The sequence below is a fragment of the Argentina silus genome (genome assembly GCF_951799395.1).
Source record: "Argentina silus genome assembly, chromosome: 15".
NCBI lineage: Eukaryota > Metazoa > Chordata > Actinopteri > Argentiniformes > Argentinidae > Argentina > Argentina silus.
The window spans coordinates 8,745,349-8,765,270 of record NC_139669.1 but is presented as its reverse complement, the minus strand read 5'-3'; the positions used below and the strand labels follow the sequence as shown (position 1 = coordinate 8,765,270).

General features: G+C 44.2%; 3 protein-coding genes across 3 annotated transcripts; 1 reads left to right on the top strand and 2 right to left on the bottom strand.

Annotated features, from left to right (window-relative positions):
- Window positions 1-300: 300 nt before the first annotated feature.
- Window positions 301-1,760, bottom strand: pfdn6 (prefoldin subunit 6). The gene is made up of 4 exons (XM_083685773.1): window positions 1,577-1,760; window positions 1,141-1,211; window positions 910-1,034; window positions 301-676 (listed from the first exon to the last, which is right to left on the bottom strand). The coding sequence occupies exons 1-4, from the start codon at window positions 1,638-1,640 to the stop codon at window positions 556-558; spliced, it is 381 nt and encodes a 126-aa protein (XP_083541899.1). The 5' UTR covers window positions 1,641-1,760; the 3' UTR covers window positions 301-555.
- A 283-nt stretch (window positions 1,761-2,043) lies between these two features.
- mmgt1 (membrane magnesium transporter 1) lies at window positions 2,044-3,978 on the top strand. Its single transcript, XM_083686266.1, has 4 exons — window positions 2,044-2,160; window positions 2,687-2,739; window positions 2,864-2,967; window positions 3,078-3,978. The coding sequence occupies exons 1-4, from the start codon at window positions 2,082-2,084 to the stop codon at window positions 3,235-3,237; spliced, it is 396 nt and encodes a 131-aa protein (XP_083542392.1). The 5' UTR covers window positions 2,044-2,081; the 3' UTR covers window positions 3,238-3,978.
- Window positions 3,979-4,720: 742 nt separating this feature from the next.
- ints6l (integrator complex subunit 6 like) lies at window positions 4,721-18,884 on the bottom strand. Its single transcript, XM_083685831.1, has 18 exons — window positions 18,538-18,884; window positions 18,344-18,421; window positions 13,272-13,421; window positions 12,268-12,357; window positions 11,697-11,880; window positions 11,440-11,568; window positions 10,969-11,132; window positions 10,128-10,280; window positions 9,898-10,030; window positions 9,465-9,559; window positions 9,228-9,338; window positions 8,833-9,048; window positions 8,595-8,721; window positions 8,342-8,484; window positions 7,985-8,213; window positions 7,173-7,673; window positions 6,809-6,902; window positions 4,721-6,305 (listed from the first exon to the last, which is right to left on the bottom strand). The coding sequence occupies exons 1-18, from the start codon at window positions 18,646-18,648 to the stop codon at window positions 6,197-6,199; spliced, it is 2,817 nt and encodes a 938-aa protein (XP_083541957.1). The 5' UTR covers window positions 18,649-18,884; the 3' UTR covers window positions 4,721-6,196.
- Window positions 18,885-19,922: the final 1,038 nt, after the last annotated feature.

The following is a 19,922-nucleotide window of genomic DNA, read 5'->3' as shown; positions in this document are numbered from 1 at the left end:
TAGGCTGTGTGCTGCCTCTTAAGTCAAAAGATTGTGCTAACCAAGCAGCTTTGGAGTAGTTGGAAGGTCTATTTAAATGTACTACCCAGATACTAGCCAGAAACTGACAAACTAACCAAATCCCTTTTTCAACCAGAAACTGACAAAGTAACTAACCAAGACATACATATGGTATTGATGAAAATAAAGACAAAGTAGTAAATATTACCCTGACAGCCATACATATAATATTAATATCTATCACATGAACTGTATTGAATTTCTAATCTAAGAAAAAAAGGGAAAGAGGAAAACATTAAATGACAAACAAGGAAAAACATTTTATTCATAATAATTTTAGCAACAGAAACGTCACACTAACACCAAGCACTACATAATGCAGAGTACAAAGGTGAGCATTCGTAAGTCATTCCATCTCTGGCGACATCAGTTGGTACACAGCGGGAATAGCTCTCCTACTGGATTCATTGCTGTTCTGTCGCTCAGAGCATTTGAGTGTGTGTGTGTGTGTGTGTGTGCGTGTGCGTGTGCGTGTGTGTCCATGCCATCCCCTGGTCAAACTTTCCCCACAGCCCGGCCCTGTGCCCTCTGGTACTCTTGCTGTAGACTGGACAGAACCTCACGATGCTGATCCGACTTCTTCTCCATGTCCTTCAGCATTGTCTCATACCTTTGACTACAGACAAAAAACGGTGGAAAATAACTGAATGTTGGAAGAATTTTTAACATATCAAGGCTATTAGATCTGACTTCCAATGGGGGCTAAATTTAAATCTGCCACACTTCAATGTGGTGACAACTATTCCAAAATGTATGACTACCAATGTGGATGAAATACGTTAACATTTGAGCATTTGAGTTATTCTGCATGCTGTTATTAGCATGAATTAAAACACTTTTAAGACTCACATCTCTCCATTGATGTATTCTAGCCTCTTAGCCACAGTTGCTTTGGCTTCATCCATGTCTTGCTTGACAAGAACCGGGCCAATAAGCTTGTACACTGTGTTCTGACTGTCCAATAGGTCCAACTCCTGAAAGATAGAAAGGATGTCAACAATAGAAAATGCACACATGATTGGGAATCAGTTGTGAAATACCAAACCTACAGTGGCAAAATAGCAGATGTTGTGCTCTCACCTCTTTGACTATATTGTTTTCTGTCAACTGAGCCTCCAATTTCTGTCTGGCTGACATGCTCTTACTGACATCTGCAGGGAACAAAACAAGTGTTGGCAGGAATGCTCTCTCTTGTTCATGTTGTACATTTTCATGTAATAGTAAGAGTGTGGAACATCAGCTGGGTATAAATGGCTCAGTTAAAATAGGAATAATGTGCAGCTTACGGTCTATACTACTAGATAAAATGATATGGTCTCAAATACTAGCTACACGATATAGTCGACAATACCAACAGCTACATGATGACACCGTTGGCACATAGAGAGATAGAGTGAAACAGAAGGCAATGACAGGCAGTTCAGTGTGCTAGCTAGCTAAATTGGGAGTGGGACCATGCATGTATCTATAAAACTGGCTAGCCAAGGCAAAGACGTTGGCATGGCAAGCTAGCTACCTTTCTGCATCTGCTGGTATTTCTCTAGCTCCGATTGCAGTTTCTTCTGAATTGCCTCTGCCATGTCCGCAGAATGCTGTTTTGGTATATTTTTTAAATTTTAAATAGAATCCAGCAATATTTATATTTGACAGTAGGCTGATTTCCTTTAGCTAGCTCTCTTCTTTTGGAGAGTGGGGAGAGGAACTCGAGTCGAGTACTTCCAGGTCAAAACTCTGTATTGAAATGGCACAATAAAAGTCATCTTAAAATACAATTCTGTACACGTTCAAATGGAAGTAACAGAAACTTATTTTAAAGATATATTATCCTTCTTAATAATTAAGATTTTGATTTGAGTAATGTCTGATTCTAAACCTGTCGCACCGTTTGTTGTAATTTTAAAAACCAGGACTTTGAATTTAATAAATCACTAGACAATCAACTTCCGTATCAGCTTCTTCTGTGGTCATTGCTTACGACATTTTGTCGCGACGCTAATTATTCGATCATTCTCCTCTTGAAGATGGCTTCGTCTTTTTGGAAAGGTGTTGTTGGTGTTGGTTTATTTGCCTTGGCTCATGCAGCCTTTTCAGCGGCACAGCGTAAGTATGAAATGCGGAGAGAAGAGAGAACGTATTTTCGCATTCGTTTAGCTGTTAAGCACCAAATCCACGCAGATATCGACAAGACAGTGAAATTGCGGCCTGTCATTGTCAGCTAGATCGCGAACTTGCCAGCGCGAGGTAGCTTGCTAGCTAGCCTCTTTCATTCAATCTGCACCATTCAACAGAGCTTAGCAAAGCTGCAAGAGCTTGTCGGCTTTTCATTTAATGAATTGCATTGCAAGGCAGTATAACCATAACTGCTTGTCAACCCTAGCTAATAGTCTGTTGTATAACTCTGACATCAATATAAAGTGATAAGTAACCTGAACATTATAGAGAATAACATCTAAACTCCTTAGCTTGTAAGCAATTAACGTTACTAACGTCCTTAGCTTGACAGCTACACTGCAGTTAGGGTGGAAGAAGCTGCTGTAGAACTGTCGGTGGTGTTACTGAGGCTGCCCACTCTTTTCTGACATATATGATTCAAAGTGTGACTAAAGCCGTTCTCTTTCCCCACCAGATCGATCATACATGCGTCTAACAGAAAAGGAGAATGAAACTCTACCAATAGATGTAAGTTGTCTTGATTTGTAATCCTATTATCCCTACTATGTGATGTGGGCCCATTGTCCAACTTGAATGTGGACATCAAATATTTCTCAAGGTAATTAAGATATTTGCTTGTTTTATTTTTCAGATTGTTTTACAGACTTTGTTAGCATTTGTTTTGACCTGTTATGGCATAGTCCACATCGCTGGAGAGTTCAAAGACATGGATGCATCCTCAGAGCTGAAAAACAAGTAAGCCTCAATCATCATATCAGAAATGGCCAACATTTGTCTTCCCTGTATGGGAATACAATTGACCCTAATAATGCAAACTTTCTTACTACCTTCTTTCCTTTTTCCAGGACATTTGACACATTGAGGAACCACCCCTCCTTCTACCTGTTCAACCACCGGGGTAGGGTGCTCTTCAGTACTCCAGACCAAGAGGCCTCTACTGTCCCTAACCCACAGGCCCTGCCTTCCAACCCCCTGCGGCTACGCAAGCTGGAGAATTTGCACTGAGACTGGCCTTTCCTGCCCATATGTCTTTTTTTCTGTGCACAGATGAGCTTCTTGGTTAGATGGAGGGAAAAGTGAAAAGTCCTTTTCCCCACTTTAATTTGTCTTTGTACATATATTACATATATTAATACGCTGTACAAATGTGCATCTATTTCCATAAACCATGTTTGTTACCATATTTAACAGTTGACTGTGCCAACCCCTCAGTTTTTCAGGCAGATTTGTTTGTATATAATTGTCATTGCTTAGGAGTCTTAAGGATTTGACAGATTTACCCCTACTGCTTCCAATAGCAATGGGGAAATGGTTACCCTTTGTTGGATCAGGGGCATAGAACGTTTGCTGTATTTCATTTGCCATCCATATTGAACAGCTGTCTGAAACTATTTATTTCATGTTTTCTGCAAAAATGAGATTTGTTTTATGGAGTAAAAAGCCTTCACTTTTGTTGATAGAGATATGTTTTGACCTGATCTACTGAAGTTTAAAATTAGGTTCAAAGCTTATTCTGTATATGCAAGAAAGAGTTATGGTTATTGAAATCACACAAATCAAGCCTATTATGGGGGTAATGGAAAGCAGACTAAGGCAGTGTTACAGCATTGCTATTGATACTGTGAACACTGTAGAGACTAATGGTACATTTGTTTGGGCAATGTATTTTTTTTTTTTTTTTCATTTAATCTTTTGTTAAGATTCAACAGATTGTTTTTAACTTAATAAAATCATACTGAGATTTTACCAACATGTCTGACAGACATGTTTTTATTCCATGAAACTATTTTATTTCTGCCTATAATGGTTGGAAGTAAAAAGGTCTACAGTTATAAAATGAATTTAATAGTGCCATTCATATGTTTTTGGACAGAGTTGGAATCCTGGATTTATACTTAAACTGTTTAGATTAAACAGTTTTGATTTGGGATGATATTATGAATAAGGCAAACATATAGAAAGTACCTCCTACATAAATAAAAGCACTTGATGTGTGGAGTCCCACCATAAAAATCAGTATTTGGACAAATTAACATTAAGCATATTAATGTAGTCTACAGATAAATATGGATGCATTTGCAGTGTGTGTTGGGTCTTGTCAGTCATTTAAGTGATGAATTATGAATGAATGAAGAATCAGGAATAGTTATGAGTGAGAAAGCTGAGGCTACACCTGAAGATAAAGATCCCTTATTTTTGGTTCTGATGAGAGGTTGTGATCTTTTAGTATAGTCTATAACTTTCACATTCATGAATCATTCATAATAATCACAGCTGCATCAATTAATTTGGAAGTGTTGAGAAACATCTTCTCTGCTCACTTACAAAAATGCTAGGTCAATTGCTGCCAACTTAGACAGAGGGATGTGATCATTCTCCAGTCATCCTCAAAGTCCAAAATTGGCAGCAAAGTCAAAAGTTGGCAGCAAATGGCCCAAAATGTCTCCATGATGGTGTTGAGCAATTAGACATACATTCAATAAGAAACTCCATTGTAATTTGTTTATTTTTTGTTTCTTTAAAAAAGAATCATAACATTTTCCATTTTATATATAACAGTTTACAAAATGGGCTTTATACAACTTTTATTTTAAAAATATTATAATTTTTTATGTTCTGGTATGAACAACAACATCCAAAAATAGTCTATATTCTTTATGAACATTAAAAAGTAGTATACATCTTTCTTTTAAAAACAAACTCAGGGAAAAGACAAAAGATAATTGGGTAGCTTGTGTTTGTTATTGTGAAATGTTGCAGATGGCTGTTCACCAGCTGTGCCAGTTCAGGAACAGGTGACTGATGAATGGGTGCAGATTTTGATTGACTACACAGTTCCTCCAGGGACAATCAATGGGGAGACTGTGACAGTCAGGCGTGCCAGGGGGGAGGGGGGGAGTGATGTAGGCTAAGCTCCAGCCCCTCAAGATGAATTCCAACAGCTGGCATCCTCACTCACAAAGACTGTTTTACCGAAAGTCCACAAATGTTACTGAGCATAACCTACATGACAAGTACTATTGCTTTGAGGACAGCTTGCGTGCTGGAACAGTTGATCCACTGAGGGCATTTTAGATCAGCATTTAACTGACATGGTATCGTCCTGCTGGCCCATGAAACACATATACCCATGGACACCACAACACCTAAGAGTTGAGGTAGATCAGATTTCTCATGTGAGCCACAGGTTCTATAGTCAGTAAACAGTGTGTTTCTTACCTCAAATATATCTATAGCCCCCAAATGACTGTACATACAGTAGGGTCAGCACTAAATCTTCTGGGATGAGTTTAGAGAAAGCTTTGTATAACCAAGATCATCTTAATGGTTGGCGATGGGCGAAAGATGATCTTGGTGCTTTTGAGCTTATGGGAAACTCACCCCTGGGTCTGGACTCTTAAGTCCTTATTGCTCTGAACTGCGATGAACACAGTTGTTCTGCAGCTGCATGTCAATAGTCCTGTCACATGCCTCACATGAAAAATCCTGTCCCCTGCCCTATAATGATCCTCACAAATGCATTGTGTGCTATACCTTGTTGAACAGGAGTGTGTACAATATGAATTATTGTTTGTGGACAGACTAAGGCCATATGGTCAGCAATAGCATCAGTCAGTGTGGAGCGGATTACATTCAAAGTCTCTTAACAGATCCTCATGTTGGTCTGCCTCCAGCCCCCTCCAAGGGTGAGACCCCTGACCCCTCCATCTGTGTGTGAGATCCAGAGAGGTACAATGTCACAGCATGGACAGGGACATCACCCTGCTGCATGAGGAGAAGCGTGCCGTCTGCTGTATGTCCTTTCTCCCTCAAGCTATTGACCCCATCTTCCTCTTCCTTCAAGACCAGACTGTCCATCCTCTAGAATGGTGTTTGTAGGTTTCTAAGTCGTGTCTTTTGAAGGAGTGTTCCCTGTCCCCCTCGATGACTTTGTCTTTGTTAGCGGGGAGCCGGGGCCTCTTCACTATCTGCCGTGGTCGTTGTTGAGAGGGGAAGGCAGCAGCAGCTGCTCCTTCTCCTCCAGATCCTCAAGGGCTTTCTCCAACTGCTGGATCAGCATCCGCTTCTTAAACCTGGGAAGAGGGGGGAGAGAGGGAGAGAAAGAGAGAGAGAGGGGGGGGGGGGGTTAGGGTGAGGAAGGGAGAGAAAGAGGAGAGGGGAGAGGGAGGGGGAGAAAAGAGAGGGAAGAAGGGGAGTGGGAGGAAGAGAGAGAAAGAGAGAGAGAGGGAGAGAGCAGCGAATAGGAAAAACGGATGGAGACGGGGAGAGGAGATTGAGGTGAGATTGTGTCGTCTGTAAACATTGCAAGGCAATGAGCTTGAGACTGCAATGCAGAGGTGGTGTTATCCGGATACGACGACTGCTTATAGGAGGCGGAATGACTGCAGTGTACTTATGGTCCCATAATTTATAGCTGTGGTGCACTGACAGCACTAAATCTGCAGAGGAATTGCAGCCAGGGAGCTCAATGTGTAACAGCAGTGTAGTTACTAGTTGGGGTGCTATTCTTTCAACTCAAGGTTGGGTCGGGTTCTTGTGTTTATCTATGGCAGTGCGTGTGGACAGTGGGGCTTACCTGGCAGCCTCTTTGATCGCGTGATGGATGAAGTACCTGTGTACAGTCACAGGTCCTTTCACTTCTTCTAGTAGCCTGAATATGGTCGCATAGTCTGGGAAAGCACAAGCACAGACACAAGGCAGAGAGGACAGAGGTCAGCTGAGGTCCGACAGATGGTGACAAGGGACTTAACTGGATGGATTAGCATGGTGAAATGTTCTGGAGCTCTAACAGGCCTACTCTGATCAATGGTGACATTCATGACTGAGGTCTCTGGTCAACGATTAAACTGAAATTAATCTGAATTCAAATGTATGTATGTATGTATGTATGGTGCACTACAGTGCTTTGGACAGTGAGTGAATGTGACTGTCATACTCACTGCGGCCAGGTTTCCGGACCTCCTTGATGACCCGTGTGCGCAGCTCTGCGTTGCTGCCATCTAGTGGGAGTATGACGACTGTCTCAGGCGTGTCTGGGTCTGGGTCTGGGTCTGCTCCATCTCCTTCCAGCTCCCCCTCCTGGCCCGGTGGGCTCAGCCCCTCACAGTTCTGCTGCCTCTCTGAGGGCCGCTCGTCCAGGCCGTCCTCTCTCAGCTGCCCCTCCATCACATCCCTGTCCTCCTCACTGTCGCCTGCACACATCCCAGCACCCTCCTCCAAGATGAGGCCCCCTCCCACACTGTCCACGCCATCTACACCATCCACGCCATCCACGCCATCCACGCCATCCACGCCGTCCACGCCGTCCACGCCGTCCACGCCGTCCACACCGTCCACAGTGTCCACAGTGTCCACACCTCCTGGCCAGCCATCCCCAGACTCTGCCCCCAGACCCCCCTCCCCATTACTCTCAGTGACCAGTACACTGTTTCCTTCTCCTCCTGTAGGGGGCAGAAGAGTGCATTTCATCACATTTCCAAGTTGATATTCTCGTTCTCAGACGCTTCCTCCCAATATCCTTGGAAGGTCTGGTGGACCAAACATGACCTTAATTTACCCAATGCAAAGTTCGGTAACAACTCCTGACGCATAGCTATGCGAATTAATATGTATACATGCTATGTTTGGGGTGCGTTATATGCTATTTACTTTAGCACAATGTTTTCCATGGAAATTGAACTCCCTAAATTGTACACACCTATGATCCACACTCAGCTGACTATCCCCTGTCACGGCTGGATCTGCTCCCTACCTTTATGCAGTGGTATGGGCTTGATGAGGCCTGGTTGGCCCAGAGCCCCAGCTGGCCCCTTCCCCACTACGTGGTTGGTGATGATTGGTGGAGTCTGCGGCCTGCGCAACAAAGGGGACATGCTCCGCCTTCTCTTCATGGCTGCTCCTGAGTTGGGGTCCCCCGTACCTCCTCTTTTCTTGTTTTGGGGACCCGTTACAAATTCATCTGCCTCATCAATCATCATCCCCTAAGAGAAAGAAAATACATTCTTATTTCAGGGTTAGAGACTTGCATACAAAAAAGGTAACTCCCTTATTATAGTGACAGTAACTGTGTACGGTATATTACTATTATTTTCTCTCTGTACGTTTGTACCTTCTTGTCCTGTTTGAAGGGGTTTCCAAACGTGTGCAGACGTTTAGGTTGGTCGGGGTCGATCTCCCTCAGAGGAGACGTCATCATCTTTAGGTACTCCTGATAGTTCCCCATCTGAGCCACTGGTATACTATGAAGATAGTCTGAAAACCAGTTCGTTCATGTGACATTTGTTCTTGTCTCACAAATTCATATTTATTTGTTTGTACTTGTACTAATTAACTTAACTAACACCACTCTTAAATAAATGTACCTTCATCTTGCCCTCTGATGAGTTTCTGTGTTGTTCTCAGGAGGTTGGAGCGCATACGCGTCAGCTGATCTAGGAGGTTCCGCCTTGGGATGTCGTAGGCATTCCGATAAGCCTGAGGCTTTAGATCCTGAAGACAGACCGTGAATTTAGTAAGAGACGCAATAAAAGCCCCTTCCTTGTCACCACAACCTGTGAGCATTATGTCAGACATCCCATGACGACCCTGCTGGTCCTGTACCTTATTGAGAAATGCAATTTGAAAGCCGGCAAACTCCTTGAAGTTGATGTCGGCGAGGCGGAGGGGCATCTCCCCCGTGATTCCCTGCAGTAGCTGTTTGAAGTCGCGGCGGTGGGCCAGGGACAAGGTGTTTGAGTGGCTCTTCACCTTTATGCCTGTTTCCTGGGGAGGCTTCTTCCCAACAGACACTATCAGTCGGTCAGACTCCATCTTCGCCTACAGACAAAGGAAGGTATGACGATAAACTTATTCAGATGTATTCACTCACGGCAACTGTAGGTGTTCTTCAAGTGTCCTCAGATGCACTTAGAGGACTCGTGTCAGTTAAACACTAATCTATCACCAACATTGAGAGGTTTAGATACTTCTAGAGTCTGAGTGAAGGGAGGACTCACCTGCTGACTAAGTTTCTTTAGGTAGGAAATAACACTGTAGCTGAGGCCACAGTCCATGTTGTCTGAAATAAGGTTGGGCGCACCCATCATCCTCAGTGCCTTCTTCAATGGCTGTAGGGAAACAGATAAAGAGGAAATGAAGAGGAGCATGTAATCTATGGTAAAGTCACAGTTATATATTGGCAAGCATACACTAACAGGTAATGAATATCAGAATGACTAGGCCAGATACATTACCAAGAGAAAGTAAGGAGGCATGGTCTTCAAGTAGATTTCAAAGGACTGCCGCCACTTTAGGTTTGGCTTCAGTTTGTGCACTTTAAACAGGTCATCTGTGGGAAGAGAGGGAGGATAAGGAGGACGATGAGGAGGACAGAGACACATGAGAAACCCGGCCAAACCCCATAAATAGTTACATGTTGATTCAATCCAATTAACACAATCCCTCACAATCAGGAGATATCTCCAATACAGAAAGAGTGACAGAATCAAACAACTGAACATGTGATATGCCACTTGGGCACAATTAAAGAAATGGCAATGAATGGCCAAACCTAGAAAACGTTGACTCCTATAGACAGATATACACCTTCAAACATCCCCTCTCTAAGGAGTATAAATGATACAACCGCAGTTATGAAGACACACAGACTCACACACTCTAACTTACCAAGGAGTGGGAGAAGAACTGGATAGTTGAAAGGCATAACAAAGAGGTTAACGCAGGTGAGAGTGGTGCTGGCTTTCAGATAGCCAAAGGGCTGGCCCAGGTCGCTGTGCTTCGCACTGCTGTTCACAAACACCTGAAGGAGACAGGAGGAAAAGGCTGAGCACAACCACCACCACCAGCTAGACAGCATTTCTGACAATACAGACACACCAACAGTGTGTTTATCCTACCTGCCAGCACATGTGCGGAGATTTCCTCTCTAGTATGTACTGGGTGAGTGGCGAGGGCTCCAGTTCATACTTGTCAAAAGGCAGCTTGTCAATCACCATAGGCTCACAGTCGGCACAAGAGAAGCGAACCACAGGGTGGGCGGAGCGAGGGGGCTAGGGGCAGGACGGAGGGAGGGAGAGGGGGGAAGAAGAATGGAGAATTTCATACAATGTTTCCACCGCACAGAAATAAACTCCTGAAAATACACATTATACACACATTCCATAGCATGGCACCACAGGGCTCATGAACAGGGAAGTGAAAATATAAACTAAAATCGTTAAATGAAAAAGAGAGCAGTCCACAATACACTAGGATTGGCCTGGCATAACCAGAGCCCTCGGTCAGCTGGCACTCAGCTTGGCCCTCTGGCCAAAAAGAAAGCAGCGGCACCTTGGCAAGGCACCAGTAACACCCCAGCTAGTCAATATGAAACAGGAGAGAGAGAGAGAGAGAGAGAGAGAGAGAGAGAGAGAGAGAGAGAGAAAGATTCCTAGGCAAACTGCCCTCTCAGCACTTGGCCGTGAAGATGCAATGAGGGGCAGTCACTTTGAGGGTGCAAAGGGCCAGGAAAACTACAGGTCCCAGAGGGCACTAGTGCAGAGCCACCTTTAACCCAAGCTATAAGATTTAAAAGCAGCAAACTGGTCATCTGTATCTTAATGGTCTCCCTCCCTCATTTATTTAATTAAACCCATAGCTGATTGTACTAGTCACACAGAGGTATATGCACATGTCTTATTATTGTACATAAACACATATATCATAAGGCCTTTCTGTGGGGAAATGGCATTCATTCACCAGAGTGGGCGAGTTCTGGTCCGGCCAGAAGGACTCAGGGATGGGCCAGTGGCCGACAGGCACCCCCGTCTTAGGGTTGGGCCGCACATAGATGAGCTTGTGGCAGCTGTGCCAGGGCTGTGGGCTGAAGGAGGACACGGGCCGACTGGGGTCAACCACACCATCTGAGGAACAAAACAAAACACTCTAAGAGGGCCATGTCTCAACCAAACACACACAGACTCATTCTCTCTGATGGAGGAACAGCCACAGGCTGGAACCAGCTGTGTGTGTGGTTCACATCTGTCAAATACTGTCAGAGTAACCTTGAGACAATCAGTAGATACTTCATCAGACACACACACACACACAGGAACACACACAGGAACACACACAGGAACACACACAGGAACACACACACAGACACACACAAACACACAAATACACACAGACACACACACACACACACACACACACACACACACACCTTACCTTCGCCTACCAGAGGCGGATCTGGGCCTGTCTTCTCAAAGTTAATGACTACACCACTCAGAACCTTCTGGACCAGAGACTCCAAACACTGATTTAACATCCTCTGAGTCCGCACACAGTATGATCGTCCTATAAAAATAAATAAATAAATAAATTTAAAAAAAAGGAAAGACGGTATTAAAAACCTAGCATCACCAATTGCTTAATAAAACCAGGGGAACCAGGGGCCCACGCCAGAGCCAATGGGAGTGTCCTACCTCCAGTGACCTCACACATCTGGGTGATAGCTGATTCGTCGGTGGGGACACTGCCCAGCTGCTCGCTGTCGGGCGTGGATGCCCCAGGGAGGCGCAGCACCAGGGCGAAGAGGCGCTGGTCCCAGCGGAAGGGCTCCTTGGTCAGCTCACTGCCTGGCAGGGGAGAGTTCAAGGGCAAGTGCAGCTAGAAAGAGAGAGAGAGAGATGGGGGGAGTGGGGTAGATATGGAAATGAATAAGCATTCAATGCTTTTTACTTGCCTTAGAAGATGTTTTTTGATGCATAACATAAAACGCCTTTCAGTCTATTTGTGGAAAAATGCAGAAAAATACAGAATATAATGACCCATTAAAGTAACCTGCTGCTCAAGAGGGATCAATGATGCTGGACCTCCCTGAAGCTAATGTGGGCCCTCCTTCCTCTGCCTCTGTCCAAGCCTACAACTCTAATGGCTGGAGAGTGAGACAGCCCCTTCCTTGTTCCTAAATCACTAGTCCCTGCACCACAGAACCCTGCTGCTAGACCTGGGGCTGTGTGTGTACATAGTCAGAGGACAGGGCTGTGCTCTCACCTCATCTGGCACCCCAGAGGTGTGTGTCAGCTTGTTACCATCTGTGATGGTGATGATCACCGACGGCTCCAGAAAGAACGGGTTACGGCCCTGGGGAGAAACGGGAAAGATCACGGATTACAAATAAGTTGACATACTGTACACTCATTGACCCTCCACTAGTCTGGCTAAACAGGGCTGTCCCTGACTACAGCCCTGACCCAGTGGACTGAACAACAACCCCCATCCTCCCTTGACACTCTCAGTTCTCCCAAGGCTTGTCTGCATGGGGTAATATTTATTTGCTATCGTCGCCAATAACTTGGTTTTCAGTTCTCTATATTATGCTCTATAATGATGATGACAAAGTCCTATACATAATTCAAATGTTCAAATAATTCAATTGTGAACTGAAAATGTAGGCCTATATATCCTGGAGGAATTGTGGAGTGAAGTCTGTGGTGCAGTGTTTTCTGCTGAGAGAAGAGTGTCCTTGTGCTATTGTTTGAGGACAGAGGCTAGCTCTCCCTCTGTACTGTAGGGGTCAGCGTACACACACACACACACACACACACACACACACACACACACACACACACACACACACACACACACACACACACACACACACACACACACACACACACACACACACACACACACACACACACACACACACACACACACACACACACACTGCCTAAGTAGATTTACACACTTCCGATGCACAGCACTAGTAGGCTAACCCTCTTGAGTGTGTTAATCCATCACTGCTTCCAGAGGTTAGGAGAAACAATGGATGAGACGGTGAATATAGGAAGCTGATACAGATGAAATGAATGTCAGAAATGTCAGAAAAATATCATATATTTCATGTACTGTATGCCTGATATTCTGGAAAAGCTAGTGGTAGCCATGTGTTGTTCGTCAGATATTTCTTATGATTTCATAGGGACTTTATGGCCAACCATGTATGGCTAAATTGACCACAACAGATAAACAGTCTGTGTTGATGCGTCTGTTACCTGTCCATAATTGTCTATGCCTGAGACAAGGCGGTTGAGGTTGAGCAGGTCAAAGGCTGCTCGGAGGGCATGGCCCAGTGTGGTTAGCCCTGATGCCTGCAGGTTCTTCAGCTCAGTCATAAACGTGGCATGATTCTCCTTCCAGCCCGCCTGGAACACACACACACACACACACACATTGTATCACACCACACAGAAAGCAATACACACACAGTCAGAAGGAGCCCTACGTCACACTGCATGATGAACCTGCATAAACCCTGCCATGCAAACAGAGACACACACACACACACACACACACACACACACACACACACACACACACACACACACACACACACACACACACACACACACACACACACACACACACACACACACACACACACACACACACACACACACACACACACACACACACACACACAGTATTCAATTACATTGACCCCAGATCACCGAGATATGATTGCACCACACTCACTCAGAGAAAGCAAACGACTACGGGTTTAGGTGCAGTAAAATCTCCATACTTGGTTGCATCATCACAATATATGTCACATATTAACAATACATGATGGTATATGACCTAGATAATATGAGATCATAAAGCTTCTGGATGATATTTCCTCCTTATGCCTAATTGGGAAATCTCATTCACACCCACACACTAAGCAACAACTAGTTCAGAGTAGGATTTCAGTACGGCTGAATGTCCCCTGAGACCAGGCATCTCTTGCCGTGGGAGAGTAGGAGAGCATGAGAGAGTGGCTGCTCTTGCTCTTTTTTTCCAGCAAGGTCAAGCACCCAACTGTTACAGCATTATGCTTAATCTAAGGATGACCTGCAGGCTTACAAGCCTTAGGGTAAGCGCTGCAATGTTTCCTAAAGAGAGAGGGAGAGAGAGCAAGAGAGAAAGAGACTGAGAGGGAGAGATATCTATCGTGGGACATCACTCACTCTATTATCTTTATTCATGCATGAAGTGGAACTTCGTAGAACAAAAAAATAAACAAAATAACGTCACGTCCATTCTTAAGCAAAGGTGACATTCCTTGATTGAGCTGATGGGCCCAACCTATAAAGACGAAGAAAGCACACACACACACTCACTCACACACAGCTAGTAACACACACACGCACGCACACACACACACACACACACACACACACACACACACACACACACACACACACACACAGAGCAACAGTAAGTGGGATTGTGAGCTACCTTTCTTGTCTTTTTACATTCAGCGAAGACAAAACCCCTACTTTCAGGCCGTGGAACTCTTAACTCACACTCAATAATTCAGGCGACAGAGTAATTCTATTTTTTCCCGCCCAACCTTCTTTCTTTCCCTTCACATCAACAATTCATTGCCTGTGTATAAGTGTGCAATCAGAGTCTCTCCTTCATCATAACCTTGTCTGGGCAACAGTGCAGAGAGAGAGAGGGAGAGAAAACACAGAGAAGTTTGACGTGGAAAAAACTGAGAAAGAGGGTCAGGGAGGAGGAGTTGAGGCTATGCATCAGGAAAAATGTGTTCCAGTACTAGGAAAGTAAATGTGTGTTATAAATATATAACTATATATTAACTTGATTGTTGGCATGGTGTTACATTAGGTTGTGTCTTGTGTGACCGAACATCACCAAACATGGCTACATCATGACACAAATCCGCAGAGCTATCCTTTGTTGCAGTAACATCATCGTCTTCAAATGTGTCTCTCAGCAACCCAGAGACCAGTTTCAGAGTGCCAAGAAAAAGACTAAAAAAAAAAGCATCAAATTCACAATGAATGGTGATTACATCATCATATTATCAAAACATTTCTGTATGATTGTGCCTGTATATGGGCAACCCCCCCCCTCCTAATAAAACAGGAGTAGTCTATGAGTCAGTCAGTGTGGTGTTGGGAGCTAAACTCAAGCTGGGCTCCTGCACACACTGCAGGACAGGGGGCTGCTTTACATAAACAGACAGACAGATAAGAACTTGTTCCTCGCAAAAAGGCCCAGTTATGAGGAAGCAGACTCCAATTTATAAATAAAGTTCCCATGGTCCTTTAGGAGAATGACCAAGATGTGACAGGTTTATGGCATGTGACAATCCTTGACTCACAGGGACAGCTAAGGCACACCAGAAGATGCCAAGCCAACACCCATTCACTGACGACAGCATGTAAAAAAAATGCAAGCAGTATGTTATTGTGTGTGTCTGGAGGGTGGTGCTGGTCATGAGTGCATGAGATAGAGCACAGTTGAAATCAGACCTGTCACTGCAGTGAAAGCTAGGCTGCTTAACAAGCCCAAAGATCTGTGATCACAAGGAGGGGGTCACAGCCACTGAAGCGGAGCGGGTTGTGCAGATGGGCTATCCAATCTGTGACAGGAATGTTTTAGGGATTCCCACAACTACCAAAGTCTTCTAGACACCAGTACAGAATCATATACAGATGGGAGATGAGTCGACACCCTGGCTACAGGCCCCACCTACGGGATGTGTGGTCCTAAACCAGAATGGCAGGGGTGTTGATTTACAAGTAGCTGGATCTACCTGTCAGGCATGTGAAAGGCAGCCTCTGAACAAGATCCTGGCAAGATAAAGTCTGAGGCAGGCTGGGCAGTAAACATATGCCTGAATGATTAGAGCACAATGTTTCACAGTTGTAAACCTCACAGCACCAAAACAACTTCCCTATGCCTTTTGGGTACTAGTTGACTCATAAGTGGATGAATTGCTCCAGCAAATACAGCTTACACCATCTGCCTAATAACATGTCATGCCAAAGAGGAAAGGAGTGTGAAAGAATCAAGTGGAAAAATGTCAGCGCCAGGGCAGGAGGAAGAATGACGTTCCTCCCGTCCAGGAACGGGACCACAAGTGAGCTCAGAGTGAGGAAAAGACAGCATTGTCTTTTCCAAGTGTCTCCATAGAACTCCTCTTTGATTAGCGGTTGAATATGTCATTAATAATGAAACAGTGATAGAAAGCTACTCAGTGGAACAAATCCAGTAGTCAGTCAGATTCCATCTCACCAGGCAAGACATTGCAGGCATTATTGTTGTGAGAACTCTAGTCTGGGACTGGAAGTCAACATCCAGGGGGGTGCTTTCTCTACCATGTAGAGATGAGAAGAGACATTTCAGTAGCAATGCAGACACAGCTTTATGTAGTTCAGAACTCTTCTGCATGTGAATAGGTTCATCAATACTGTGACAGTGGGTGGTCACCTCAATATGCATCAAAGCCCTTCAAGAAAATGAAAAGAAGAAACTCACTGAACAAGAAGGATGAAAATGGCATTGCTAATGTGTCCTATCTCCTTGAAAAGAGTGGGAGAAATAGTATTTAGAAGAGGAGAGGCTCTACGAGGAGGGGTGGGAGCACAGAAAATCTCCTGGGAAGATGTCTGGCCACCTGCCAGAGAGACAAAGCTAATGAACTATCAGAGAATAAGCCACTCACACTGTCAAAGTCAAACCACAAACACAGCACACACAAGCGACATCCAGCTGTGAGCCATGTGCCTCAGCAACAGACAAGCAGCAACAACGCAGTTGCACATGGGCCTACATACATTCATAATACTTGTACATAACTACATTCATCACATCAATGTGACATACAGTCCACCATGTTTTGACACAGGGCTACTACAGCCTACGAGATGTGCAAATCCCCAACATGTGATTGCACAACATTTGTAGATGACACATTGCACAACATTTGTAGATGACTGTGTTGAATACATTTCAAAGAATGAGGCCTTTTTTCTATCTAGGCCTAGACCTAATTAATACTAATGTAGGCTAACCACCTTAGCCTATATGCATTGACCTCCAGTTGATGTAAAGCTAGCTACATGAGGTGCTAATATGGGAAGTGTAAATTCTCAAGAAAATGCCACATCTAAATAGTTGTATTAGTAATCAAAATGAATTGAAATCACTGAAAAGTATACATGGGGGTCATGGGGTAAGCCTGGTGATAGGTCTTCACATTACATTATGGTCACTGGTGGTCTCTATCCCTGGTTATGAGGTGAAATTGCTTGCAATGTACCAAATTGTTTTGTTTTTCCACCCTGCCTGATGCCATTGTTTGGACAAGAATATATTACTATTACTTTATATTGCCTAAGAAATCAGTCTTATGTGCTTTCAACATCTTAATGCCATATGCATCAACATTATATTGATGGATGACCAAATTAACATAATTGCTAGCCTTTCCCTTTCTGGCTTAATATTGTTATTATGGGTTATACTGGGTTATGATTCTGTGGGCTATTCCTTTTCAAGGATCACTGTTTACCAACTCACAAAAAGCTGAGGGTGGGGCCATGGGAAGTGTGTGTGTGTGTGTGTGTGTGTGTGTGTGTGAGAGAGAGAGAGAGAGAGAGAGAGAGAGAGAGAGAGAGAGAGAGTGAGTGTGTGTGTGTGTGTGTGTGTGTGTGTGTGTGTGTAAGAGAGAGAGAGAGAGAGAGAGAGAGAGGGAGGGAGGGAGGGAGGGAAGGAGGAGGGGGTATGGTGGAGAAAGTTCTTCATAAGGACATTTTGTCATAATGCTCATAATGAGTCACAAAATGGCACATGTAAACTAGATTAAATATGAGGTGCCGTGTGTTGTGAACATGAATATTTTCTTTGAGTAAAGAAAAGGGGGTTTGACAAATCAAATAAGTTTGAGTTGCCCAGTCGAGATTGACCAATGGGAGCGCATAGAGGTCAGCCACAGAGCGGATGCAAGGAGAGGACACGAGATGAAGTGCAGGCCACTTAACCAATCCAGACAGAGTTAGCCCACTGAAACAGAGACGTCACAGCAGATAATAAATCTCTCCGCCTCCATCTCAGCGCCCGAGAGCTTTCCCAACACAAAAGCAAAATGTCCGCCATGTTCAGAGGCATCGCTGCTCCGGTCTGCGGGTATTTTTACAAAAATTAGCCGTTTTCGCCACCGGGAGGCCGCCCAACCCGCAGCTACAAACCAGAGGGACAGTAAAGTCTCACTGTCAGATATAGATGCGCCTTAATCACATATATAAACAATTCAACAGTATTTATTTACCTTAACTCCGTATGGTGGCTCATCGAATGTAACTAGCATGTACCTGTCGCCTCTACTAGCCGGGTCTCGGGCACGCAGCTGTTAAAGAAAACGAAACAATACATGTTAATTTCGACTGATTATGCCAAAGGGACCCTCAACTCCACCAAGGCAAATAGTAAGCTGAAAAAAGTCGGGGTAAAATTATTCTTTACCTTCATAAAGATCTCAACCGCGCCTTTAGCAATGTCCAGATACGTCGTACCCAAATAAGTGCGCTGATTCATAGAAGCGGACGTGTCTATCAGGAAAAGTAAAATAGGCATCTTAAATGTATAGTTATACAGCTATATGCTTTCTAAAATACCTAATATCGTCATATGACCTATCTTGCGGCCGGGGCATGCACATATGTGTGTATATATTTTTGTTATAATCAGACCCCCCCCCAAAAGAGGGTCGTACAGCCACCCCTTGCCGCTGCCTGACTCTCTATCTGTCTTTCCTAAGCACTGCTGGGCTCGCGCTGTTAGAGAAGTTCTCTTCCGAACAGAGCGAAACGCCTTCGTTCCACCGCCACTATGGCATTGGTTGAGCCTGGCCACAGTGGCCACTCCCAGCTGTGCATAAATATGTAATGAGGTCGAGACGGTTTTCTCATCCGCCTACCACTCACTTCTGTTCTGCTAAGGCTAAGCAGATGATCATGTTGAGCCATGTACTGTAGCTACAGTACGGATATTTATCTGCTACCTCTTCCAATATTGATGCGGCCGTCCCCATATAATACACGGCATATAATAGAATATGTATGAATGTCCCGTATTTATAGAAAACAGGCTATTAAAGGCGTGACCTCATATGTTAGATTATGGATAGTTGAACATAAAGGACGACCCCCTTCATCCTTTCCCGTGTGGCTGTCTTAGTGGGGGTGGGGGAGAGTCGCCTCACCGTACGATTTTTATAATAATCGTGCCTTCCCTTCAACCTTCCCCTCCCCGTTGATTATCTCCTCTGCAAGCACCTCGAAGCGCCATATTCATGCAAAAGCTCGACGGCGAGTGCGTGCCTGCCCTGCTCGTCCTCGAAACGGCAAATATGCGCCGCGCGAGCAGGGCTTCTGTAGGGCTTTGCAGTTACGAGAGAATCGTTGTGTAATTTCTGTAGGAGTGCATGCTTAACGATTTGGCCAATCCGTTGATCATAACCATTGTATTTAAGGAAAGTCTGTTTTCTTTACGAGACATCATACAACGCCCGCCCTCTGCCAGTGGTTTTGTACTTGGCCGAACATGACAGTATGAGGGATTGTCTATTGCTGTAGCCTAGCCTATGTGTGCTGCCAGTTCATTTACATGCACGTTTACGGCAGATATTTGAATAGGTAAGAGACGGTTAGGTTGTATAACAAATCACTGATGACACAAACAAACCTTATACGCACACCATGTCGCGCCAATGCATTATTATGAGTATTATTATTATTATAGTAGACTAATCTACGACAGAGCGAGTTTAACATGTTATGAGCTTATTTCAATTATAGTATTATGTTAATTAAGTGTATTTTTCTTTTTACTTTATATCCTTTCCTTTA

What these genes read in the sequence shown, in the direction of transcription:
- pfdn6 (XM_083685773.1), bottom strand. Translation starts at nt 1,640, where the DNA reads ATGGCAGAGGCAATTCAGAAGAAACTGCAATCGGAGCTAGAGAAATAC. An exon ending in ATACCAGCAGATGCAGAAAG is followed by an intron (nt 1,212 to 1,576) that starts GTAGCTAGCTTG and finishes TGTTCCCTGCAG; the next exon opens with ATGTCAGTAAGAGCATGTCA. An exon ending in GAATACATCAATGGAGAGAT is followed by an intron (nt 677 to 909) that starts GTGAGTCTTAAA and finishes TTTTGTCTGTAG; the next exon opens with TCAAAGGTATGAGACAATGC.
- mmgt1 (XM_083686266.1), top strand. Translation starts at nt 2,082, where the DNA reads ATGGCTTCGTCTTTTTGGAAAGGTGTTGTTGGTGTTGGTTTATTTGCC. An exon ending in AGCCTTTTCAGCGGCACAGC is followed by an intron (nt 2,161 to 2,686) that starts GTAAGTATGAAA and finishes TTTCCCCACCAG; the next exon opens with ATCGATCATACATGCGTCTA. An exon ending in TCCTCAGAGCTGAAAAACAA is followed by an intron (nt 2,968 to 3,077) that starts GTAAGCCTCAAT and finishes TCCTTTTTCCAG; the next exon opens with GACATTTGACACATTGAGGA.
- ints6l (XM_083685831.1), bottom strand. Translation starts at nt 18,648, where the DNA reads ATGCCTATTTTACTTTTCCTGATAGACACGTCCGCTTCTATGAATCAG. An exon ending in GCATAGACAATTATGGACAG is followed by an intron (nt 12,358 to 13,271) that starts GTAACAGACGCA and finishes GTTTCTCCCCAG; the next exon opens with GGCCGTAACCCGTTCTTTCT. An exon ending in CATCAGAGGGCAAGATGAAG is followed by an intron (nt 8,485 to 8,594) that starts GTACATTTATTT and finishes ACTGGTTTTCAG; the next exon opens with ACTATCTTCATAGTATACCA.